The sequence below is a fragment of the Staurois parvus genome, unplaced genomic scaffold, assembly GCF_062004578.1.
Source record: "Staurois parvus isolate SC_StPar_1 unplaced genomic scaffold, SC_StPar_1.0 ptg000686l, whole genome shotgun sequence".
NCBI lineage: Eukaryota > Metazoa > Chordata > Amphibia > Anura > Ranidae > Staurois > Staurois parvus.
This window is the reverse complement of record NW_028318482.1, coordinates 3254-30104: the sequence shown is the minus strand read 5'-3', so window position 1 is coordinate 30104 and position 26851 is coordinate 3254. Positions and strand designations below refer to the sequence as shown.

Below are 26851 nucleotides of genomic sequence, written 5' to 3'. Positions count from 1 at the left end.
TTCTCTCTGGTTAGTCCACTCATTAATTGCAAAGCTGGTAGAGAAACCCTTTGGATTCCCCTGCAGCAGGGGCCTTGTTGGCACTCTGTTATTTGTAATATTTCCAATGCCAGTTATACTTTAATATTTTCTAATAGGATATCAAGTTTAAAGCCACCCCTAGAATCTGAAACCACCTTACGCGTTTTCAATTTGTGTCACTTTAAAGGGACGGTGCGATGTCAATCTCAGGAACAACAGAAACCAAACTCCTCTACACCTGGCAGTGACTCATGGGCACATTAGCCTTGTGCAACTCCTGGTGACGGAAGGAGGTGATGTAAATGCAGAAGACGAGGATGGAGATACTCCTATGCACATAGTACTAGTACAGCAGCACCTCACCTCTCTGGAGCCTGAAGGCGTTGGCTCAGCTTTGCTCAACAAGGTAATACCAGATGATAGTGCATGCATTGCTGTGTATGTATATATATATATCTGTGTGTGTTTTGTTTTTTTTTTAACTTGCATGTTTGAATCCACTTACCGTTGACTGACTCACTACCGCAATTAGAAGTCTATTCACTGCCTCTGCTAGTGAAGTATATTAGTGAGATCACAAACAGCTTGGCCTGGCTTAATGTCACGTTTATTGCTGCCAAGAGGGGTGAGGATGGAGAAAGGCAGAACTGACAGTTTGTAGCTGGGGAACAGCAGCAGTCAGAGTGGTTTTGCAATTGGCTTCTAATATGATTGACCATTAATCATTCACAAGTGTAATCTCATACCTATAGGCATCCTTATGGCTAGCACACGATGAGAAAATCGAACAAAAGATCATCCATTGTTCTTGTTTTTTGTTTTTTTTAAATCTAGTCTCATATCGAACCCAAGGGGGATTACGAACGGTAAGACATTTATGATACAACAGAAACAATTTACGTACGTAGCAACATTCTCCCAGTTCATTCTTTTGTTTCCGCTCATGCACTATCTTGTACACTCAAATTCTTTTGTACGGACACCATACTAATTACACGATGATCATGATCGGCTGTCGGAAGCTATGTACTAACAGTTAGATTAGAGAACGATCGCTCTGATTACAGTTATTTTTGTACGATTTTCTCATCATGTGTGCTAGCCATTAGGTAGGACAGCATAATAATCACACTTGTACATATTTACAGTATATTACTGATCTTGTTCCCTTATATTTGTGTCGGATCTTGAAATATCATTTATATCAAGTGCAGGGTCTAAAGTTATCCATTGTATCCAGTGCATTGCATGTGCACTTGCCAAAGGGAAATTAGACAAAAGTCTGTTTTACAATAGTGTTGCCAAGTAACTTATAATGTCAAGTTTATCACTTTTTTTAAACAGCTGAAGTTATCACTTAGACTACAGTGTAAAAGCAATTCATTAGCTTCTTATATAGCAGAGTACAAACAAAAATCAAAAAATTTGGCCCAGTGAATTGAGGACTGATGATCAAGAAAGAGCATGATACATGCCTTGTACAACTCAAATAAAAGTTTATCCCTTTATACAAGTGAGGTGGCTTGGCTCATTCAGCCAGTTAGACCTTTTACACAGGGGCAAACATTGGGGGCCCGTTTAAAGTAAACATGTTACTAGTTTAAACCTGCTTCATGGATAGTATGACTGGAATGCAGGCACTTGACCACTGTTCCATGCTGTTCGATACCCTGCAGAATCATATATATATATTTGTCAAGTATTCATATGATACCAAAACATTTTTGTCTTCATCCAGTTCTCATAGGTTATCCAGCCTGTCTGTGACTCTCACATGGTTTCTTTAGAGCGGAATAATTTATAAGGATCAACTTTTGTTTCATTTGAGAAAAAAAGTAGTCATGACCTCCTGTGGGGGGTCAAAGCCTAGAATGTGTATTTTTATACTTTATGTATTCTTTTTTCTAGCTGCAAGCTACTGGGTTGCTTGGAAACACAGAATTAAATGTTGGAACAGCAATCGCTTGCCTCTTGGCTTTGTCAGGGGCAGACATTAACTATGCTAATCACAGAGGAAAATCTCCTTTGGACCTGATAACGGATGGGAGGATAGCACACCTTGTGAAAAACTTTACTCAGAGATTCAGGTACATATGTCTTTTAAATATTCTCAGGTGATACCAGGGACCCTTCACCTACTTACCGTATATCTGGTAAATTTTACAAGCAACAAAAATGCCATGTATTGAGTCTCAAAATAAGATTTTTCATTAATTAAAATAGCCAGCTGGAACAAGTTATATTCTGACATGCTTCATGCTAGGCACAGTGCTTTCCCAAAGAATTAAATAGTCATTCTTTGAGAAAACGCCATGCCTAGTGCAAAACATGCACATTTCGGTGTGCGGCATTGCTGTTGCTGGTTCAGTTGATTGTTTCAGTGAAGACGAGCCAAACCAGCGTCTGAGATATGATTGCGGAGTGTGCAGCCTGTTTTTGCTAGGAAATTTTCGACTTATACCTGATGGCACTGCCAGGCACCTTTCAGCTGTTTTGCAGAAAAGGATGAGATGTGTCGTTGCTGACTTCTGCCGATCAGCCATGCTGGCCCTTTGCTCCAGTTTTTTGAATCATTGGCCTGCCACAAAAATGCAGATAAAGCCTTCTGGTTTTCAAATTTTCTTGATCTGCATGTTTGTTTCAAGACAGTGACCCCAAAAGTGCTGATGTTAATGGGTTAGCTTGACAGCCAGGCAACTAGAATTTTCAAAAGAATGTCAACAGTGGCATTTCATGCATTTCTCTCAGCTTTAAAGTTTGACTGTACTATATTATCTCCTAAATAACTCCCCTGTCCTTAGGGTCTTCTGCTTATCTGTTCATTCTGTGCAGCCCATTGAGAACTACAAAGTTGCTACTGGAAACTTCTAACCAACCCCAAAGTGTTTTACACATGCGCAGACAACATCCTATTTATTTCTTTAGAGAAGTTTTCTGTTATGTGATGCAATGATAGATGCCTCACTATAGGAATGATTGGGATTTGCCTGTGAATGAAGAGAAAACTTATTGGCCATCCCAGTGCCTTTTTATTGGCTGCTACACAGTTCTCTATGAGCCACACATTGTGAATCAGTCAGGATCATGGACAGGCGGGAATAAAACCTTGTGAGTACAGTTTTTCTCTCCTACGCCAACTATCTTGTGTCTCGCCCCCAACAGATATACACAAAATCAAAACTAGTTTACCAAGATTTACAATATTGTAACAATAGGTAGGAAGATTATAATTGCAGAAATGGAATCAAAATCAAATTAAGGTAGTCACAATCTGATACATATCCGCAAAAACAAAATAAATACTGTATTCACGCAACCAGCAATAAGTCTGCAAACACAATCAATACCATACTGATGCAACTAGAAACATGACCTCAGACATTATCAGTACCAAACTGACACAATCGGCAGAAAAATGTCCTCCGACACAATCGGGACTGTACCAACGCAAACAGCAGCATGTCCTCAGACACAATTGGTATCATACTGATGCAAGCAGCAATATGTCCACTGACCCAGTCGGTACCATACTGACGCAGCCAGCAACATATTCTCAGATACACTCGGCACCATACAGACTCAATGCGCAACATGTCCTCGGACACAATCAACACTGCACAAATCCAGCCAGCAACATATCCTCATGTGTAATCAGTGCCCGCTGACCTAACCAGCAACATGTCTGCAGACGTCATCAGTACCATACTGACATAACCAGCAACATGATCTCGGATACAAACAGTACTGTAATAATGCAACCAGCAACATACCTGCAGACACAATTAGTACTGAACTGACAACCTATGCTCCGACACAGTCAGTACATACCGACAAGCCAGCAACATATCCGCAGACACCATCAGTGCCATACTAACACAACCAGCAACATATCTGCAGACACCATCAGTGCCGTACTAACACAACCAGCAACATATCTGCAGACACAATCAGTGTCGTACTAACACAACCAGCATACTGCAGAAACAATCGGTACTGTTCTGACTCAACCTGCAACCTGTCCTCAGAAACTATCGTACTGTACTGACACCATTGGCAAAATAAGAAAGTGTCTGCAGACCATAGGTGTTGCTGGAGACTATAAGACAGAATCGGGAGGGGTTAAGATATCTAATTTTTTATAAACCATCATTATAACAAACATATGAAAGATATATATCAGTACTAAAGGAGTAGCCAGCCCACAAAAACATAAAAGGCAATAGCACAAATGAAAAAAAGAGAAATCTTCAGGTAAAATCTTCAGATCAGATGCTCCAAATCTGATGATGAACTCGCTTTTCGCTGCCCTCTTCAGATAGGGGAAATCCTTTTATAAAGGATAAGTTCACCTTTTTACAAAAAATAATAAATGCACATTTTTTTTTTGCATATAAAAAAATGTGCATTTATTATTTTCTTTTGTTTCTGGAGCCTCTAAAGCAGGGTTCTCCAAGCGTTTCAAGCAAAGGGCCAGTTTACTGTTCTTCAGACTTTACGGTGGCTGGATTGTGTCCAGTGGAGGTGTTAAATGTCTTGGGCCCAGCATCGGGGAGAATAAACATGGCCTCAGGGTTGGTGGTCAGTAGGATGAGGAGTAGTGCCCCATAATTGGTGTCAGTGGGGGGAACAGTGCCATATCATTGGTGTCAGTGGGAGGAATAGTGCCCCATCATTGGTGTCAGTGGGAGGAATAGTGCCCCATCATTGGTGTCAGTGGGAGGAATAGTGCCCCATCATTGGTGTCAGTGGGAGGAATGGTGCCTCATCATTGGTGTCAGTGGGAGGAATAGTGCCCGATCATTTGTTTCAGTGAGAGGAACAGTGCCCCATCATTAGTATTAGTGAGAGGAATAGTGCCCTATCATTGGTATCAGTGAGAGGAATAGTGCCCCATCATTGGTATCAGTGAGAGGAATAGTGCCCCATCATTGGTATCAGTGGGAGGAATAGTGCTCCATCATTGGTATCAGTGGGAGGAATAGTGCTCCATCATTGGTGTCCGTGGGAGGAATAGTGCCCCATCATTGGTGTCAGTGGGAGGAATAGTGCCCTATCATTGGTGTCAGTGGGAGGAATAGTGCCCCATCATTGGTGTCAGTGGGAGGAATAATGCCCCATCATTGGTGTCAGTGGCAGGAATTAGGCCCCACTGTTGGTGGCAGTGGTAGGAATATGCCTCATATCACTGGAAGGAAAAGCACCCCAAAGGCTGGATAATGGCCAGCAAAGGGCTGCATCCGGCCCTCAGGCCACAGTTTGGAGACCACTGCTCTAAAGTATTGCACCAGCAATCAGCAGATCGCGGATCTCATGCAGGTCTCCTGCAGGCCTGTCAGTATATTTGCTTGCCCATACAGGATGTATAGGCTAGCAGATATATTGACAGGAAGGATCCATGAACTACCACGGTGCTCCACAGTGCTGTTGTAGTTCATTGAGAATTACAAGCCGACAGCTGCTTAGGCTGTAGAAGATCACCCGCTAGCTGTCACAACAGGGAGCGAAGAGGAGCAGGGGCTGGTTCATTCCTAACATGTTACATGTTACACCCTGAATATGGATATAACATGTAATATGTTACGAAAGGTGAACTTATCCTTTAAGCTACAATAAAACACACAAAGAGAGGGGGCACAAACCTCGTGCATTACCACAAAACCATTTTATAGGACTAAAACGTGAAATATACTCACAAACGTAAGTAAAAACTGAAATATCAATGATCCAACAGCTGCAGTCCAGTGTGATGTATAGGTGATGCCCATATGCATGGAGCAAGGTTAATATGTTTCCAGGGCGGAACCTTCTTCATCAGCGCAAACAGAGGCATATTGAACTACATGAATATATACAGTGGGGATCGAAAGTTTGGGCACCCCAGCTAAAAATTTGTATTAATGTGCATAAAGAAGCCAAGGAAAGATGGAAAAATCTCCAAAAGGCATCAAATTACAGATTAGACATTCTTATAATATGTCAACAAAAGTTCGATTTTATTTCCATCATTTACACTTTCAAAATAACAGAAAACAAATAAATGGCGTCTGCAAAAGTTTGGGCACCCTGCAGAATTTATAGCATGCACTGCCCCCTTTGCAAAGCTGAGACCTGGCAGTGTCATAGATTGTTCTCAGTCATCGACTGGGAAAACCAGGTTATGTCAATCTCAAAGGTTTTAAATGCCCAGACTCATCTGACCTTGCCCCAACAATCAGCACCATGGGTTCTTCTAAGCAGTTGTCTAGAAAACTGAAACTGAAAATAGTTGACGCTCACAAAGCTGGAGAAGGCTATAAGAAGATAGCAAAGCGTTTTCAGATGTCAATATCCTCTGTTCGGAATGTAATTAAGAAATGGCAGTCATCAGGAACAGTGGAAGTTAAAGCAAGATCTGGAAAACCAAGAAAAATATCAGACAGAACAGCTCGCAGGATTGTGAGAAAAACAATTCAAAACCCACGTTTGACTGCACGATCCCTCCAGAAAGATCTGGCAGACACTGGAGTTGTGGTACACTATTCCACTATAAAGAGATACTTGTACAAATATGGTCTTCATGGAAGAGTCATCAGAAGAAAACCTCTTCTACGTCCTCACCACAAAAATCATCGTTTGAACTTTGCAAATGAACATATAGACAAGCCTGATGCATTTTGGAAACAAGTTCTGTGGACTGATGAGGTTAAAATTGAACTTTTTGGCCGGAATGAGCAAAGGTACGTTTGGAGAAGAAGGGGCACAGAATTTAAGGAAAAGAACCTCTGTCCAACTGTTAAGTATGGGGTTGGATCAATCATGCTTTGGGGTTGTGTTGCAGCCAGTGGCACAGGGAACATCTCACGAGTAGAAGGAAAAATGGATTCAATAAAATTTCAGCAAATTTTGGATGGTAACTTGATGCTATCTGTGAAAAAGCTGAAGTTAAAGAGAGGATGGCTTCTACAAATGGATAATGATCCTAAACACACCTCGAAATCCACGGGGGATTACATCAAGAGGCGTAAACTGAAAGTTTTGCCATGGCCTTCACAATCTCCTGACCTCAACATAATTGAAAATCTATGGATAGACCTTAAAAGAGCAGTGCGTGACAGACAGCCCAGAAATCTCAAAGAACTGGAAGACTTTTGTAAGGAAGAATGGGCAAAGATACCTCAAACAAGAATTGAAAGACTCTTGGCTGGCTACAAAAAGCGTTTACAAGCTGTGATACCTGCCAAAGGGGGCAGTACAAGATATTAACTCTGCAGGGTGCCCAAACTTTTGCAGACGCCATTTTTTTGTTTTCTGCTCTTTTGAAAGTGTAAATGATGGAAATAAAATCTAACTTTTGTTGACATATTATAAGAATGTCTAATCTGTAATTTGATGCCTTTTGGAGATTTTTCCATCTTTCCTTGACTTCTTTATGCACATTAATATAAATGTTTAGCTGGGGTGCCCAAACTTTCGATCCCCACTGTAGCACCTATACGAAATGGAAAACACCCTATGTCACACATGATACTCACCAAAATTAGGGGGGGGGGGGAGACTTGGTTCAACCAGTTAACCCATGTTAGCCCATTGCCAACCACAGTACTCTGGGGAACAAAAAGGACTAATCAGAGAACATAGTTATGATGAGGTAATGATTTATGAAAAAGAATCATTTAATTATAAAGATAACAGAAATTAAGAATGGCAATAATAAATCATTAACTGAATACTGTCAGACCTACGTCTTAGATGAAACAATGGATGTACAGTGGGTATAGAAAGGAATCACCCCCCACCCCCTTTTACAATAATCACATTTTGTTGCTTTGCAGCCTGAAATGAAGAGACAGTTTGTTTTATCCAGCTGTATTTACTCAGTGCAACTTATCGCATCCAAGTGAAAGATGCCAACCAACATGTCAGAATTTTTTTTTTTTTCAAATTAAAAAAAAAGAATCAATTGAGTTGGAAAAGTGATCACCCCCTTGTGTCAGTATTTTGTTGACCCACCTTTTGCTTTAATTCCAGCCTTAAGTCAGTTGGGATATGTCTCTACTAACTTTACGCATCTATATTTGTCCACTCTTCTTTGCAGAACTGCTCAAGTTCAGTTAAATTTGATGGTGACTGTTTGTGGACTAAGTCTGGGCTTTGACTAGGCCATGCTAGAACATTCACCTTTTTCTAATTCAAGCACTGTGTGGTCATTTTTGCTGTGTGCTTTGGGCCATTGCCATGTTAGGAGGTAAACCTTTTTCCCATTGACAACATTCTGGAATAGGGCAGAAGAATATGACGGTATTTTGTCCCGTCCATTTTTCCTTCTATCCTGACAAGTGCTCCAGTCCCTGCTGCAGAGAAACCCCCATAACAGAATATTACCACGTCCACACTTTACTGTAGGAATGGTGTTATTTGGATGATGAGCTATTTTGGATTTTCACGAAACCTATAGTTTAGTGTTGAGACCAGATAATCGCATTATAGCCTCATCTGACCAGAACACCTTTTTTTCCATGTGGCCTCAGAATCTTCAAGGTTTGTTTTGGCAAAGTTCAGTGGTGACTGCATGTGGTCTTTCTTGAGGAGTGTTTTTTTTCTTGCAACCCTCCCATACAAGCCACATATGTGGAGAATTTGTGATATTGTCACATGGACACAATGACCACTTTTTGTCATAAATTCCTACAACTCCTTCACAGTTGCTGTAGGCCTCTTAGTAGCCTCTTGACAAGTTCCCTCCTGGCTCTTACATCCAGTTTGGAGGGAAGTGCTGATCCAGAGAGAGTCTGTGTTGTACCAAATACCTTCTACTTAATAGACTTCACTGTGCTTCTAGGCACTGATAAAGCCTTTAAAAAAATGTTGCGTCTATTTCTTAACTTGTGCCTGTCCACAACTTTTATCCAGGAGATCTTTTGGAAAGTCCCTTGCCACCCATAGTTGTTTGCTTCAGTTGCACTACCAGGGACTAAAATGCTCCAGGAAAGCTCTTTTCATGCTGAGCTAATCAAAATAACCACAGATGATCACAGTAGTTTGGGCAATATGGTGTGTGTGTATACAGTATCTCACAGAAGTGAGTACACCCCTCACATATAAATATTTTATTCTATCTTTTCATATGACAACACTGAAGAACGGACACTTTGCTACAATGTAACGTAGTGAGTGTACAGCTTGTATAACAGTGTAAATTTGCTGTCCCCTCAAAATAACTCAACACACAGCCATTAATGTCTAAACTGCTGGCAACAAACATGAGTACACCCCTAAGTGAAAATGTCCAAATTGGGCCCAATTAGCCATTTTCCCTGCCCGTTGTCATGTGACTTGTTAGTGTTACAAGGTCTCAGGTGTGAATGGGGAGCAGGTGTGTACTGATCACTGGAAGTTCAACATGGCACCTCATGGCAAAGAACTCTCTGAGGATCTGAAAAAAAAGAATTGTTGCTTTACAAAAAAAATACTCAGTATTTGGATGACATATGAACCCAGCATAAATCAATACATACATATTAATCATTCAAATAAATACATAAATTGTTATAAAAAGAAAAAAAGAGATTCTTGTGTATGGTACATATAGGACTTATTTTTTCCTTTTTTGTACAAATTATTTATATATATATATATATATATATATATATAACGTATGTATGTATGTACAACTGGTAGATAATAGGCCCCAGCAACTCGTAAATATTGGATGATTTTTGGAAAGGCTTAGAACTTATGTATAATGTTTATTGGTGGTTGTGTCATGTGTAATAGTAATAATAGTAAATTCCATTTGTTTTTTTAATTTCCTGTGTCCGTGTTGAGGATACTCCCTCTTATTTTCTGTCCTGCAGATAATGGAAACCAGGACTAGCAATGAGAATTTATGAAACACAACAGATGAATGGTCAGCACTATCCTCCATTCTCTATTTAATTTATAAAATTGTGGCTCTTTTATTGAAGTCCTAATCTACTACAAGGATGTTTAGGACACATACTGTGGTCAAGCTTGAAAAAAGTCACTGCTATGATACAGTGTTATCATGATATTTTATACCTTTCTTTGTGATAGATTTGAAAAGACTTCACTAAAATGTGCACTGTTAGAATCTGAAGGGAATGTACTGTATGTGCAGTCATAAATATGACGTGGAAGCAGCCTGTGGAACAGAAGGCTAAGGGCATGGCACATCTTTTTTAAGGATGGGAGTGCATCTAGTGAGGACAGAGACACATATTAAAACCTGACACGAATTCTAACCTTTCCACACTATCAAAAATGTAAGAAAAATGACTAGGATATATACACTGCAGTATTCTTTGATGAATTTGCAGTGTTTTCTTTTCCTCCACCTCCCCTTTCCTGTAGTTTTAACTTGATATGTTCCCCTGAAACACAAAGATTCTATCATATAATTTATGCTTTTTGTTACATTCCTGCTTATCTGTGAGGGGTTGTACATGTGACATTTCAAATAGCATGATATATTGCCTCTACTTGTCTTGTAAATTACAGGGAACAACAAGCTGAGTCAGATTCCTCTACCATCAGCTGCACCCTTCGCAGGGTACACACCACCCCTAACACAATGACCAATCTAAGCCTGCCCACTTCTACCAGTCCTGCTGAGTGCCTGGTGTGCTCAGAGCTTGCAGTGCTCGTCAACTTCTTTCCATGCCATCACAGCATAGTGTGTGAAGGTAAGACCGCCTGTCATATAAACAATTATTTACACATAAATGTACTGTATATAATCCCTATGCCATTTCTGCCATTCATTGATGAGGTTTATTTTTGCTATCTGAAAGCATTTTGTACTACGGTTTTGGATCTTCTTAATAGGGCATAGCTATGACAGTAGCTAAGAAGGGGCTAATTTTTACCAGGTTGCTAAATCTTACATTAATTGTAAACAAACTGTAAAATATCTTAATTGTGCGTTACAGGACACAGGTATTCATTCTTAGACCATGGGTTATGGGCCGCTGCCTTCAGGTGATTAGACTGGCCCACAGTGTACCCATATAAGCCCTGCTCTCTCCAAGAAGGTCCAGTTTTTTTTAGCAGGCAATATGGAGATCACAGAAAAAGTGGGGAAAGACCATGTCTCCTGTGTCACTTCATGAGGCTACAGTTTTTCTGATAGTATCTAGGTGATGGGCCCCTTTTCCTGTCAGTGAAACTATTTTTCCTACTTTTCACTGGTTTTCCTTATCTTTGACTGTTACTTCTATCAAGATCTTACTGCTTATCTCCTTATGGTTTACTAGCAGTTTCCAGATTGGTTACCATGAATTTACATTTTGAAATTTGTACCCAGAACTCATAATAGTGGGACTGGCCTATAATGTTTGCTTTGGACACTCGATCCTGCATTTGGTACTCACCTTGCTATGTAGTGCAACAGGTGAGTTAGCCGCAGGGTACTATGGTCCATTCTTGGGGCACCGATACCCTGTAGACCCGATCCAGGTTATGCGCCCTGTAATGAGCAAAGTGTAAACCCTGAAGAGCACCAGTGATGTGGACAAGGTAAGACAAGGTTTTCCTGTACCTTCTACATACTGGTTTCTGACTGCAGCAGTCTGATTGATTTATTTCCTGGATAGGTAGTAGATACTACACTTTATCCTTTTATCCTTCAAGAGGAACTACAATGATAGACACACAAGCCATTTGGAGGGCGCAGGTAATGGGGTAATCTATGCTTGTGTGTCTTTACCTTGATTACTACTGTCTTGCTTACAATATGTAATGTTGTTTTAACATTTACCTGATTTACAATTGGTTGTCTTCACTTTCACTTCTACCAGAAGTTTTTCTCTGATGTAGTGCTCATAAGACTTCTGAATTATCTGGTCAAGTCAGATATCTGAGGTATCTTCTGGTGCTCTATCATTAGACCCTTATCAAGACTCTGAGTATTAGGGTGCCTTTCAGACCTTTTTCTATAAAAAGCTCCTGAGCAAAATATCTGACCATAGGCCCAAATTGTGATGCTCTCATTTTCACCTGCAGGTGATACTGTACCGTTTTATGATTTCTTCCACTTTAGCACTTTCTCTATCACTGACATTATGTTCATGAACTGAGCTGACTCCTTTAGGAAAGCCAGTGCCTGGATTCTCCACTCCAGGTCACTAGCTCTATACTCCCCACTATGCGATTGATTTACTATAACTGGAAAGTACAAAATGTGGTGCAGCTGTACTTGGTAGCCAATCAGCTTCTAACTTTTTAGCTTGTTGAATTAAGCGTTGACAAAAAAAGCTGGAAGCTGATTGGTTTCTATGAAGAGCTGCAGCAGATTTTGCACTCTCCAGTTTTAGTAAACCAACCCCGATGTATGGCGATTAGCTCCCTCAGAATTGGCCCTGAGTCTTGATATGTCCTCCCTTTCAGTATCAAGGTCAGGGATCACTGTGTCATCTGTTCTATGAGCCGAGCAGTCTTCTGATCTAGCATCCCTAAACAATTGACCTTAACACCAGTTGACACTTCTATGCTGACCTAGTGCTAGAAAAGGACGCATTGCCCCATTCCTCAGTATCACCATTTTGCCTGCCCATTTCATCAACCACATTTATTTATATGCCTGCTCATCCTTCTCAGGCACATACAGATCGCTTCCTTCATACTCTTTAATCTGTTGTGTGGGTTAGTTCTCACCTAGTGTAATAAAGGAACCCTATCCTGAATCCTAGAAATTTTTCTCATTCCTCACCCACAACTTCATTTGCACTCGCATGAAACCCAGCCCTTGCTATCTGGAAGGTCTTGGTTAGACCTTGTATGTCCTTTTCATAACACTTTCATTCCACGCTTCCTGTGCACCCCCTTTTGCAAGACGTTGCCCTTCTTCATCATCAATATAACTTTGCTTTCTGTGCCCCTCTGGGTCCTTCCTCAGGTGCTTCACACAGAGCCCTCTCCTTATGTAAAAAGGGCTACTCCCTTATAAAGGGCCTTTTTAAGAATGAAACTTTCTTCTGTCCATTTCCTTAGATCCCCCTGCATTCTGCCTAGGAGGCCACCTCTTTTTCTTACATAAGAACAAAGGTTCCTGAAAGCCTGTCTTTCCTGATTCCCAGGGGCTTTTTTTTTCCACCCCATTAGGATGTTATTCTCACTCCTCTGTTGTGTCTTGAGGACATGCCAAACACTTACCATGTGCCTTATGGATGGGATCAGGACTGCCATGTATTAGTTTGGCAATTGACTCTTCTTCCATTTCTTAGATCTCTCTAGTGCACTTTCCATCTGACTGCACGGTAAATGTACTTTTCCTTAAGGCTTCTGCCCTCAGGGAATGAGTACCTCTGTCTTACTTTGCACTCATTGCCCCTGGAGTTTGGGGTTCTTGTGTCCTCTACAGTATCTATCATTGGTCCTTCTCAAGGGTCACAGGGCCACTGCTTGTTCTTCTGTTCATATTTTTAAAACCTTTTCTTGACAGTTGGTTGTGTGAGCCTGTGCTGATCATGCCTCAGCGATAAAGTGCTTCTGCTCTTGTCTGTCTGTTTGGGTCTCTTGCTACTCCTGTGGGCATGTTCCTACGGTTTTGGCTATTTTGTTGCCCACTAGATATGTACCCCATGCTCATTCACATATAGGGGGCTGGTCATCAGAAGAGGGGAATAGTCCCTTTTCCTCTTCAACATATTGAGGGCATGGCCTGGTATGGTTCAATGGGTCAGGATGGGAGGGCTCATGCAGGGCTGCATGCTCAGGTAAGGGTCTGGTATAAATTTGGGGAGGAGAAGCCAAGCCATTTTTAATTGTTCCATTATGGTTTCCCTCAAAAGCCATACCAGATCCAAAGGGCCTGATGTGGATTGGTGGGTGGGGAGGGGGAACGCATGCTTTTTTATTTTTGTTAATGTTTACATTCTGCTGTCGGTAGATCAGCTGTGGTTGATAAGAACTTGGCGGCCACCCGCTTCTTAACAACCAGCTATTCTTCCAAATTATATTAAACGAATCCGAAAAAATCAATTAAATCAAAATATATGAAACAAATTCCAAACATACGAAACAAATATACAAATCATTCTAACATAACGAATGTGACGAAGCAGAATTATTAACGAATCAAACAAAATTAAACACATTTTTTTCGTCCTGCACATCTCTATTGCCCACCCCTTGAATTGGGAACATTCAGTGGTCTAAGAATCAACTCCTGTGTCCTGTACTGTACTCGCAAGCTATGGAATTTATAGGCATGTCAAAATTCCTATTTTCTTGTGAGAAAAGGTGACATAACAGTTACCAGTGTGATATTTTTTTTTCTCAGAATGTTCCAGAAGAATGAAGAAATGCATAAAATGTCAGGTGTCAATCACCAAAAAGCTTAGGCAAGGTGAGTACCTATCACTGGGCCAGTTTACAGTGTATGGGAATCAGCCTTCTACATATGGAGTCTCTTAAGGTAGAACTACAAAAAAAAAAAGTTTTTATATCTTGGATAATGTGGGAAGGGGTTAGAACTTTAGTCAAACTGATTTAGTTTTTAGGTATCTTTGAAGACCTTATAAAGTAATATTGTGCAATAATCGTTGTGCCATAAAATAAAAGTGGTGGTAGTTTTGGGCACAGGACTTTGTCCCTGACAGTCAACTCCTGGTAGTTCTTGGTGCAGGGCTTTCAGTACCAAAAAGTATACAGTATGCCCACACCCTGGAATTTCCATCTGCCCCTGGGTTTATCTTAAGGCCAGATTCACACAGCTACACAGTGTTTAGGCTTCAGATACAGCCTAACCCTTTCATATTCTTGATTCTCTTTAAATGCCAAAAACGTAGCGCAAACTGAAAATCCTTGTGCTAAGATCTACCTTGTGGCAATTGTGACAGTGCTGTGCCTTGTCATGGTTTAAAAGGCAGTCTGGAAGAGGTTTTGTAGACAACTGGCACACTGATGATGCCAGTGTGTGCTGGGTTCTAAGGGTAACCAGAACTAGGCTTCTGGGCTCCATCCCAAAACCAGAAGGTCTCTGCGGAGAGGTCAGGAGGACCTCAGTACTTCCTTAGGAGTTAGGCCCAGTTCCCACTTGTGCAGGTCGTGCAGCCCATGTTTGCTCGGGCACAGCAGCCTATTCATTTAAATTGGCTGCTGTGCCCGTTTTTCATGCAAAGAAAAGGTGCATGCACCTGTCTTCAGAATGCATTCACAGGGAAAGTGCATGGTCTTTTTGACCTTGCAGTTTCCGTGCAGTTCGTGCCACGGGAGGAAATGTGTGGGGGTGCAATTCAGAATGAATGGCACCCCCTACATCTCACAAGAGAAATGTGATGTGGCTGTGGGTGGTTGTGGGCACAGGTGCAATTCCTGCACCTGCAACCAGCCCGCAGCCGCAGGATTAGTGTAAACTGAGTTAGAGAAGCTGCGCAGTGCAGCCAGTGCGTGTATATCTACATAGTGCAGATAATGACAGAACAGCAAGGAGCTGGGGGATAGCTGAGATACAGTGTGTGTACACACTGAGGTGCTGTGTTTGATGGTCATGAGGACCAAGGCAACCGGCCTTAGCGACAGCGCTCCTAGGGAGAGCCACAAGGCTGAAGTCATTTATTTGTGTGTTGATGGTGGAAACCCCTGCATGGGAAACTGATTTTTTTTTTGTATGAACTTTCCATTTCATTAAAAAAAGTGGGCCAGAAAACCCTTAAAGGGCACTTCTGGAGTGGAGTGAACTCACTAGAAAGCACTACTATTGAGCTAACAAGCCCCCAAATGTCACACAATATAAAGGGATTTCAGGGGATATAATAGAATCCACTAAGACATGCATGAAATGACTGTCCATCTTCCTTTTTAAGCAAAGATTTGAACCTTGGACATTCCCTACTTTCCTAATTAAATTCCATGTGTTTTCTAGCCAAAATGGAAGGTTCATATTGTTGGTAAGGGGCACTAAGCAGGTACACTTTACATAACCTGCAGATGAGTTTCCAGACTTTCACTGCAGTTGGGGGTGGGGGGTGGGGGGGGGGTGGACACAGTTAGCAGCTCTGACTGAGTGACCTCCAAACCCATGCAGCCAAATGTTGATGCAACTCATCCAAAATGGAAAATCTGCTTTTTAAATAAAATGGAGCTGTCTGTCAGTAGCTCACCATGCTGTCATCTGTTTGGTAGTGTGGACAGTGGTTGGAGCAATGAAAGATACAGGGAAATAGCCATGTGGTGTTTTTTTTTCTGGGTGGATGGACATTCCAGCTTACATGTGAAAGGGAAAACAAACAGCATACCTTGTCCTTACATACACATGAAATATTCCTCGCATAACTCATTAGCAGCATATTATGTGCATATAAAGTAATCTACCACTTTAGGACTGACAACTTCTGTTTTACATATCTCAGAAACCAATTCCAGCCACTTTGATGTTTACAATTTTTAACCACTTGAAGACTGGCATGTTAAACCCTTTTTCAGTCCAAGCCATTTTTCAGTTTTCAGCACTATGATACTCTGGGTGACGATTGCTGTAAGGAAAAAAATAGCAATTTTTTTAACAGATAGATATCGAGTGCATGAAAAATATGCGGCCTCTTGGCGTCTGGGCTTCGACGCCGAGCGGCCGCATATTTGTGTTCCATTAAAAAATACATATCTGTGGAGAGAGTGCGCTCCCGGCACATATGTCTGTGACTCACGGAAAGGTCCCGATCTCCCCTTGCGATCGGGACCTTTTCCGATCATGTGACTGTGAATCATGGCGGTCACATGACCCTAAAACCCCATCCGCCTCCTGGCTTCTGAAACTCTTAAAGGGCTGGGAGGCGCCGGCACAAAAAGGTTAAATAAATAATATTTCTTCATAAATTTAGACCAAAATGTTTTCTGCTGCATTTATTTAGTAAAAAACAAATAAGTGTATATAATTTAGACTGTGTGAAAGTTTGCTTGCAAACTAGAGATGCCCTTTTTTGATGGGCGAGTACAAATACCGATACTTTTGGTCAAGTACTCACCAATACCAAGTACTGATACTTTGCGGTACGATTTGTGCCAAAACAAAATGTATGTATGCACATTGCACTGCAAAGAATAGCATGCAATTTAAACAGGGATGCGATTCCTGTTTAAATCGCATGCGGTTTCCCCACTGCTCCTGTGCGAACCCAGGCTTCTCATTGTTCAGACAGAAGCAGTGCAGGGAGGTTTCCCGCAGCGGAGAGTGGACATGTGGGGATGTACAGTATACCTGGTGGCAGATGCTCCATATTCTCAGCTGTAGGAAAGGAGAGAAAGTGAGGACTTTCTCTCCTCTCCTTGCAAGGATGACAGTTCGGGCTAGCGGGCCTCACATGGACAGTGCTAACCAATCAGAAGCGATCTATCCACAGCTGTGGATGTTGGCATTGGCTATACCTAGGAGATCTACATGGTCCCTTAAAGAAACAAAGGCACATTATTATTATACAGGATTTATATAGCGCCAACAGTTTGCTCAACGCTTTACAATATAACAGGAGACAATACAGCAACAATACAAGAGGGTTGGGAGGGCCTGATCCTTGAAGCTTACAATCCAAGAGATTACGGCCGAGCAATTGTTGTGAGGTCATAGTGTATGTGTGTAAAATAAATAAATATATATATATATATATATAAATATATAAAAACACTGTTGTCTGCCAGCTTGATTAACAGTCTCATGACTGGCCCACAACGTGTGTGCTTCCTATCAGTAATAGGACGCACCTGCCACTTAATACTGCATGTTGTACTGCCATACTACAATCCCATTTTATACCTTTAATATTAAAAGTCCCGGTTTCACTTGAACGCCTTTGACTTCCCACCTGTCAGCTAGGTGTCTCATCACACACTTCCACTCTCAATGCAAAGCATGTCATAAATTTCATACCTGCAAATCATGTAGTGTTTCCATTTTTTTGTCTAACCCCCTGTATCTTCTCATGATATTGTCAGATACAATTAAACTATTAAAAATAATAAATAGATAGGATCAATTAATTTTTTTCAACATTTATGCACATAGTTGTGTTCAAAATAATAGCAGTGTTTTGAAAAAAAGTGACTAAAGCTCAAAATCCTTCTAATAGCTTTTATTTCCATACACAGAAATGCATTGGGAACACTACACATTCTATTCCAAATCAAAACATGAAGAAAAATATGTCAAATTTGTGTTGTTCCTCTAAAATAAAATTGCAGAAAAGTGAATATTAGACTGTTCAAAAAAAATTGCAGTGTTTGTATTCTTCTTTACAAACTCAAACATTCACCATATAAACTGAAAAATGTTTGAAGATTTTGCTTTCCTTTGAATCACTTAATTAATATTTAGTTGTATAAGCACTGTTTCTGAGAACTGCTGTACATCTGTGTTGCATGGAGTCAACCAACTTCTGGCACCTGTGAACAGGTATTCCAGCCCAGGATGATTGGACTACATTCCACAGTTCTTCTCTATTTCTTGGTTTTGCCTCAGAAACTGCATTTTTGATGTCACCCCACAGGTTTTCTATTGGATTAAGATCCGGAGATTGGGCTGGCCACTCCATAACGTCAATCTTGTTGGTCTGGAACCAAGATTTTGCACGTTTACTGGTGTGTTTGGGGTCGTTGTCTTGTTGGAACACTCATTTCAAAGGCATTTCCTCTTCAGCATAAGGCAGCATGACCTCTTCAAGTATTCTGATGTATTCAAACTAATCCATGATCCGTGGTATGCGATAAATAGGCCCAACACCGTAGTATGAGAAACATCCCCATATCATGATGCTTGCACAACCATGCTTCACTGTCTTCACAGTGTACTGTGGCTTGAATTCAGTGTTTGGGGGTTGTCTGACAAACTGTCTCCAGCCACTAGACCCAAAAAGAACAATCTTACTTTCATCAGTCCACAAAATGTTGCGCCATTTCTCTTTAGGCCAGTCAATGTGCTCTTTGGCAAATTGTAACCTCTTCAGCACATGTCTTTTTTTCAACAGTGGGACTTTGCGGGGGCTTCTTGCAGATAGCTTGGCTTCACATAGGCGTCTTCTAATTGTAACAGTACTCACAGGTAACTTTAGACCTTCTTTGATCTTCCTGGAGCTGATTGTTGGCTGAGTCCTTGCCATTTTGGCTATTCTTCTATCCATTTGAATGGTAGTTTTTCGCTTTCTTCCACGTCTTTCAGGTTTTGGTTGCCATTTTAAAGCATTTGCAATCATTTTAGCTGAGCAGCCTATCATTTTCTGCACTTCTTTATATGTTTTCCCCTCTCCAATCAACTTTTTAATCAAGGTACGCTGTTCTTCTGAACAATGTCTGGAATGACCCATTTTCCTCAGAATTTCAGAGAGAAATGCACTGTAACCAGCATGTACAACATTTGCTGCCTTCCTTCCTTAAATAAGGGCAATAATTGCCACCTGTTTTTCAAAGAACGACTGACCTCACTAATAGAACTCCACACAGCTATTATTTTGAGCATGCCCCTTTCAATTAGTGATTCAATTACACAGAATCAGCAGCATGCATGTCATGACTGTTGGGTCTGTTGGATTTCTATTACTCTACTACACCTGCTAGTAAATTATTTGCCATGTAGAAATATCATTTCTACCAAAAACAGTGATTTATCAGGTTAGTGATGTCTGACTGCTATTATTTTGAACACAACTGTGTATATATATATATATATATATATATATATATATATATATATATATATATATATATATATAAAAACAGAGCAGGGTTTAATTTAATACTGGACGACAATTAAAGCCTTACATGGCTTTTTACATAGTTTGTGTGAGGTGCACTTGCGACAGAAACAATTGAGTACTGTCCGTGATACTTTTTTTATTTGCAATAACATACAATTTTGAGGACAAGCTTTCGGGGTATGTCCCCTTCTTCAAGGTCCGAGCAGTACTATTACAATGTTTTACATAGTTTGTGTGTATTTCTCAGCAAATTGGTTATCGTGGAGTTAACAAAAGGCTACTAAATGTAGCCTAGGCATCAATGATCTATGGTTACAATAGGTTTAAAGGGCACTATATAATTTTGAATGCAGTTACATAGTTAATCTGACTGAAAAAAAAGACACAAGTCCATCCAGTTCAACCAATCCAGAGCATAATGTGTGGCCTCTTTATCCTAGCTGTTGAGTCCTTAAATCTGAATGGTCACATTCAACTTCTGGCATCAATTTTTGGGGGTGGGGGTAGGTGGAAAAAATTTTTCCTCGATCTGTCTGATCACTTCTTCCACCGAAGGTCAGCTGGTGCATTGACCATGAATGAATAATCGTACCTTTGCAGTATTTACTATGTGCACACAGATTACAGCATATCATTGAGGGAACATGTATTCTATAAATGCTGACCTATACTCTCAAACTGCCAGTTGCCTGGCTTCTGTGCTGATCTAATGGCTTCAGTACTGGTTGCTGACACAAGTATGTAAATCACACCATTTTGGAATGCTTATTCCAGATCAGTTACTAAATGTATTGAAATCAGAAACAGCCGGTTAACTACCATCTTCACAAGCAGGTTAGCAATGTCAGCATTCATTTTGTTCTTGATATAGGTGTACTGTGGGACAGGGGCGTATTTACCACAAGGCAAACAAGGCACTTGCCTAGGGCGGCATATTTCAGGGGGGGGCAGCACCTCTCTCCAGAAGCAGGGATGGAAGAAGGGACACGCACATCATGGGGACCAGGAGGGATCCGAGAGACTGCGGACTGCTTGATGGTCTATGTAGAGCCTGACACTCTTTCCCAGAGATGTCTGGAGCTGTGAAGATGGGTGCCTTTCTCTCTATCACCCAGAAGGGGGAGGGGGGGTAAGGGAAGGCTCTCCCAGATGGGGGGCAGGGGTGTTGTTGATCAATGTTAGACTCTCTCCGCGGGAGGGGGAAGGGGGGGTATTGGTCAATGTCCATGGGGGCAGACAATTTCTGTGTTGCCTAGGGCAGCACAATACCTAAATACACCACTGCTGTGGGATGTAAATAGAAATTCAACAGGGAGACTGAGAGCATTCACATTGGCCAGGCAGAATTTAAGAATAGAAATCTGGATCTCCAAGAGAGTTAGTCTTTCAATTCAACATAGCTTTTTAAAAGGAAAATCTGAAATATCAGTTCTGGACAGACTAAAGTCACGCATTCAGCTCCTTGCCAGAGATCCTACCTTTTTGCTTTTGACCACCTTACGTTGTTTCCTCTCTTGCTGATTTATCCGTTAAGATAGAACTAAAATATTTAGGTGGAATATAGGATAGCTACCACTGTAGGTGTGCAAGCTTGGACATTTGATCAGAGATCTTGAGAATTTGTAATTTTCTGTTGATAATGTTCAGCATTTAAGCCAGTAACCTCCAGAGCTTATAGAGCAGAGACTCAAATTGCAGGTAATTGTTCTGTTTTGTAAACTGTTTTTCAGACAGTACAGAGGTGGATGGCATTCCCAGCCAAGAAGCATCAGATACACGAAAGATGATGGAAGAGCTTCAGAATAGATATCGTCAGATGGAGGAACGGATTACCTGTCCTATCTGCATCGACAGTCACATCAAGCTCGTGTTTCAGTGTGGCCATGGTTCCTGCACAGAATGCAGTACATCCCTCATTTCCTGCCCCATTTGTAGGCAAGCTATCCGGGAACGAATACAGATATTCGTCTGAAACAGGCTTGTTGGTGTGACTGCAGTGTTGGGCACTGCTGTATACCCTAAGGACACTATATACGCCTGAGCAAAGCATGATAGGGTTGACCCTCTCAAAGCAAGGTGTTCGGAGACAAGAGAGAGGTCCAACTCTGCTCAAGATGAAAACGTGGCTGCTGTGTGTGTGTTTTAAACACTAAAATACAATATCTATCAATATCCACACTGGAAGGGCTAATATAGCGCAGTCTTCCTGAAACCACATTTTTTCAAAGGGACAGAAAACGCCTACAGCATTACTCATTCAAACTTGCTGTCTGTCCAATCCTGACATGGTAACAGTCAATCCCATTCCTGTTTTTTTGTTTTGTTTTTTGTTTTTTAATTTAAGTTTCTCTACAATGAACGAAAATCATAGCCTTCCAAGAGCAAACTAAGTTGCATTTATATTTTCAACATACTTGACCACGAGATGTAGCATCAAAGCAATACAATAGATAGACACCCATTCTTGGCCAAGGAATGTCACGCTGTAAAATTAATGTGTGACTAGATTCAAGAAACAAGAATCCATAACTGGCAGGGTAGCTTGTTCCAGTTTACAAAGGATGTCATTTGCAAGAAAAATATATAAAAAGAAGAATGTTAGATTCTGCAAACCATTATGTTACATAAGTCATACCAGTAGGCAATCAAGAGGCATCTTATAAAAAGGAAATAAATTAATTCTCTTTAGGATTCTTCATTGTGAAAACCACACCATGAACTGTCAGGTGACAGGACTGAGTAGCAAATTTAAAAGATGGCTCATTTTTCTGTACAATGTATGAAATGTGTATAAAACCAAAATAAACTCTGGCTTGTTAATATTACAAATTTTGTAGCTTCTTATTCTTAGGAGACAAGGTTATTGTATTATCTTTAATGGCTATCATCTGAATTATGAATAATAATTAACCACTTGCTGCACTAGTTTAACGGACAATTGCGTGGTCATGCAATACAGTAGATAAATTAAATTTATGTCCTTTTTTTCACACAAATAGAGCTTTCTTTTGGTGGTATTTGATCACCTGTGTGCTTTTTATTTTTGGCGCTATAAACAAAGAAATTAAAGAAAAATTAAAAAAAAACAAAAAACAATATTTTCTAATTTCTATCAATTTCTAAAATATCCAAAAAAAAATAAAATTTCGTCACAAATTTAGGCCAAAATGTATTCTGCTACATGTGTTTGGTTAAAAAAAATACCAATAAGTGTATATTGATTGCTTTGTGTGAAAGTTATAGCGTCAACAAACTATGGTATAGACCAGCAATGGGCAAACTACGGCCCGGCGGACCTTTTAATCTGGCCCGCGGAGCTAGGCTCCCGCTAGGCTCCTCTCACAGTCCGCCCTGAAGACCGGTGTAGCATGAAAATCTGTCTCCTATGAGGATCTGTCCCCCTCGACGTATCTGCGCATGTGCCGGAGATCGCCGGTCGGCTGCTAATGCCTGAAACTGGCACATGCGCAGATACGTCGAGGGGGACAGATCCTCATAGGAGACAGATTTTCATGCTACACCGGAACGGCGCGGGAACGCGCGGAGCAAAGGTAAGTGAATTGACACAGGGGGGACTTAGGGACTTAATATGGGGGATGAATTAATATGGGGAATGAATTACTATAGGGGGGATGAATTACTATAGGGGGGATGAATTACTATGGGGGAAGAATTACTATAGGGGGGATGAATTACTATAGGGGGGATGAATTACTATATGGGGGATGAATTACTATATGGGGGATGAAGAATTACTATGGGGGATGAATTACTATGGGGGAGGAATTACTATATGGGGGATGAATTACTATGGGGGATGAATTACTATGGGGGATGAATTACTATGGGGGGATGAATTACTATGGGGGATGAATTACTATGGGGGATGAATTACTATGGGGGATGAATTACTATATGGGGGATTAATTACTATGGGGGAATATTACTATACTTACTATGGATGACACATACACATCATTCATCTACTCTTGGTCTGGCCCCCGGGTCCAATATATGAACCCATTGCGGCCCTCAAGTCAAAAAGTTTGCCCACCCCTGGTATAGACAATGGAATTTACACAGCTTTTACTTTCTGACTGCTTATTACATTTCTTGAGGTGCTAAAATACCAGGGCAGTACAAACACCCCCAAATGACCCCTTTATGGAAAGTAGACACCCTAAGCTATCTGCTGAGAGGCATATTGAGTCCATGGAAGATTTTTTTTTTCCACAAGTTTCTGGAAAATGACAAAAACGGTTTTTCTTTTTACACAAAGTTGTCATTTAAATGATATATTTCTCGCAGAAGCCATGGGTATATGTGGCGTTACACCCCAAAATACATTTTGCTACTTCTACCGAGTGTGGTGGTACCACATGTGTGAGACTTTTTGGGAGCCTGGCCACTGGCACAAGGTCAACGCTCACAAACTCAGATGCGTGCATAAGGGGGGTGGGGAGAGGGTACTTTTTTTTTTTTTCAAGTTATTTTTATTTTTGTAAACTATTTTTACACTGTCCCCTTAATTTTTTTTTATTGTTGATCACTTTTTTTGGTTTACAAGCCATTTCATTTTTCAAGAAATAGCCTGTAAAGTAGCATTGCAGCTTGAAACACTATATACAAACAGAAACAAGGCACAACTCAAATGTGCATGTCACAAAGTACAATCGGATAAAGTCAAGAGAAAAAGAAGAGAGAAAGAGAGGAAAGAACTGAAGTACATGAGCAATAGAAATAGAAAGGTAGACAGAATTATTCAGCTACTGACAGAGTAACTCAATCTATCCAAACATGGGGGTTTCTCAATCATGTAGCAAATGCCTATGAGTCCTCCAAATTTCCCATTTTCTATCAAATAAGTGCATGTTGTCCAGTAAAGTGTAATGAATTCTCTCCGTGAGCATCACAGCATCAATCCTATGCAGAACAGAAGCCAATGGCACTGTGAGGGACTTCCAGTGTAGGGCAATAGCCCATAGGGTGGATATAAAAAATGGCCTGGATTAGCCTCCTAACCTCAATCTGAACTCCCGAGATCTGGGATCCCAAATAGGCAGGACTGCACAGTCAGATGCACCGGAAACCCCCGCCATGGCAGAAGCCACCTCCGAGATCCTACGCCACACCAAAGAGAGGCCCAGACAAGTCCCAAATGTATGCACCAGAGTACCTGCAATGCCTCAGCCACGAAAACATAGCTTAGACGTGTTCGGATACAACAGTGGCGTCTGGAAGGGGTATAATACCATCTGGTTAATACCTTAGGGGCTGTCTCGCGGACCCAAAGGGATCTGGAGCTCTTACATATGTTATCCACCATGGAATCCCAATCCTCATCCCAAAAGGTGATACTAATGTCAGCGTCCCATTTTTGTCTGTAGAGAGGGGGCGCGGAAGAAGAACTAGCCGGGAGTTGACGACACACATCTGAAATAAGACCCTTGCCCCTAGGAGAGTCACGGCTAATACGTTCGAAAAACGAAATCGGAGGTGAAGGTATAAGGCCAAAATGTGAACTAAAAAAATGTCTGATCTGTCGATAATGATGATATTCACGAAGTGGGATATCAAAGTGTGTGCGTAACACCTCAAAGGTGATATAAGACCCTCGCAATAAAATCCGGGTCACCAAAAAAAAGCTGTACCCGGAGAGATAGAGAAGACCAGATTTAATCTAAGTCTATAGCGAGACCAAAGCATCAACCAATGGGCCACAATGGAAATATGGGTCCATAATGAGAGGGGGGGGGGATTTTGGAGCACAATATGCCTGGTAAATAGAACGGAAGGTATAGACTGAGATTCAAATCTGATCCACGGGATCTGAGAATTAATGTTCGCCCATTGTGATAATTGTGCGAAACGGGCCGACGGGTAGTAAAGGCAGAAATTGGCGATTGGTCGCAGCAGGTCACATGGTACCGGAAACGGGGCCGGCACACACATCTGTCATCAGCCGTGTCCGATGTACGTGGCCGGTGACGGGTAGCGCCGCGGAACGGCCCTACGGGCAGGCGCCCTGCGCCCGCCTCAAAGGACGCCATGTGGTGTCCACCCGGAGGAAGGAGCTGCTCGTCCGGCCGCCATCTTGCCATAGGCCGGGCGGCAACTGATTAATATACACTTATTAGGATTTTTTGGACCAAAAACATGTAGCAGAGTACATTTTGGCCTAAATGTATAACTGACTTTGAGTTTACTATATATTTTTTATCGCCGAAAGTAAAAAATATTGTTTTTCTTCAAAATTTGCGGTCTTTTTTTGTTTACAGCGCAAAAAATTAAAAGCGCACAGGTGATGAAATCCCACGGAAAGACAGCTCTATCTGTGTGAAAAAAGGGGGTAAATTTCTTTTGGGTACAGCCCTGCATGAGCATGCAGTTATCCCTAGAATTAGTGCAGCACCGAGTAGCAGCAAGAGGCCTGGTCATCAAGGGGGGGGGGGGGGGGGCAAATGGTGTTTTGGGCAAGTGGTTAACCCAGAATGTGCAAAAAGAATGAAAAGAAAGCATAAAAGCGCAAGCTGCACAGTGTGTAAGTTGAATGGGAAGTAATGAGTTAATAAGAAAGCGCACTCCCTGTGTTGTGGAAGATAAGGCGCTTGTTTCCCCCATGCTCCCCTTGGAATGTTCTCCTGGGCCCATGAAAGGCTTTGCGAATAGGTAAATTGTGAGAAAAGGAATGTTAAAAGCGTGTGAAAAAAGTCTTGAAATGAATGGCGGGAAGGAAAAGAATAATTGAGCGAAATGGGTTCGGGCAGAGGGGGGTCTGGAACCTGCAACGATGTGCTTCGCAGTCCTCCTCCCTAACCACTAGACCACAGGCCTCTGCCTAGGGCTCTGTGGGTGAAACTGACCTTTGTTTTTCCTGTGGGCCACGGAGCGCTACATCACGACATGAGATGATAGCCGCCCACTGTGACTTGGCATGCGCCGCTCCGGGGACGGACTGCTCGGGCCTTAAAGCGGCACATGTGCACTTGCTTCAGGTCAATACATAGCTTGCCATTGCCGCGCTGCCTTCCCCCCGGAGAAGACGCGCACAAAGCTTCCAGGCACACCTCTCTCACTTCACACTGCCGCCTGCTAGCGCTCAAGGCCCCATTCTGGAACGGCACGCTCAAGCCCCGTAGGCAGCTTTCAAT

At 41.5% G+C, this 26851-nt stretch overlaps 1 protein-coding gene across 8 annotated transcripts in view; it reads left to right on the top strand.

The window, feature by feature from the left end:
• MIB2 (MIB E3 ubiquitin protein ligase 2) overlaps positions 1 to 22529 on the top strand; it is a 162567-nt gene extending 140038 nt beyond the window's left edge. For all 8 annotated transcript variants that reach the window (XM_089652546.1, XM_089652545.1, XM_089652542.1 and 5 more), the window contains 5 exons: positions 209 to 427; positions 1930 to 2108; positions 10519 to 10703; positions 14300 to 14365; positions 21431 to 22529. In XM_089652546.1, coding sequence (XP_089508672.1) covers positions 209 to 427; positions 1930 to 2108; positions 10519 to 10703; positions 14300 to 14365; positions 21431 to 21672 — 891 coding nt within the window. In that variant the 3' untranslated portion in view covers positions 21673 to 22529. The remainder of the gene's footprint in view (positions 1 to 208; positions 428 to 1929; positions 2109 to 10518; positions 10704 to 14299; positions 14366 to 21430) is intronic.
• Positions 22530 to 26851: the final 4322 nt, after the last annotated feature.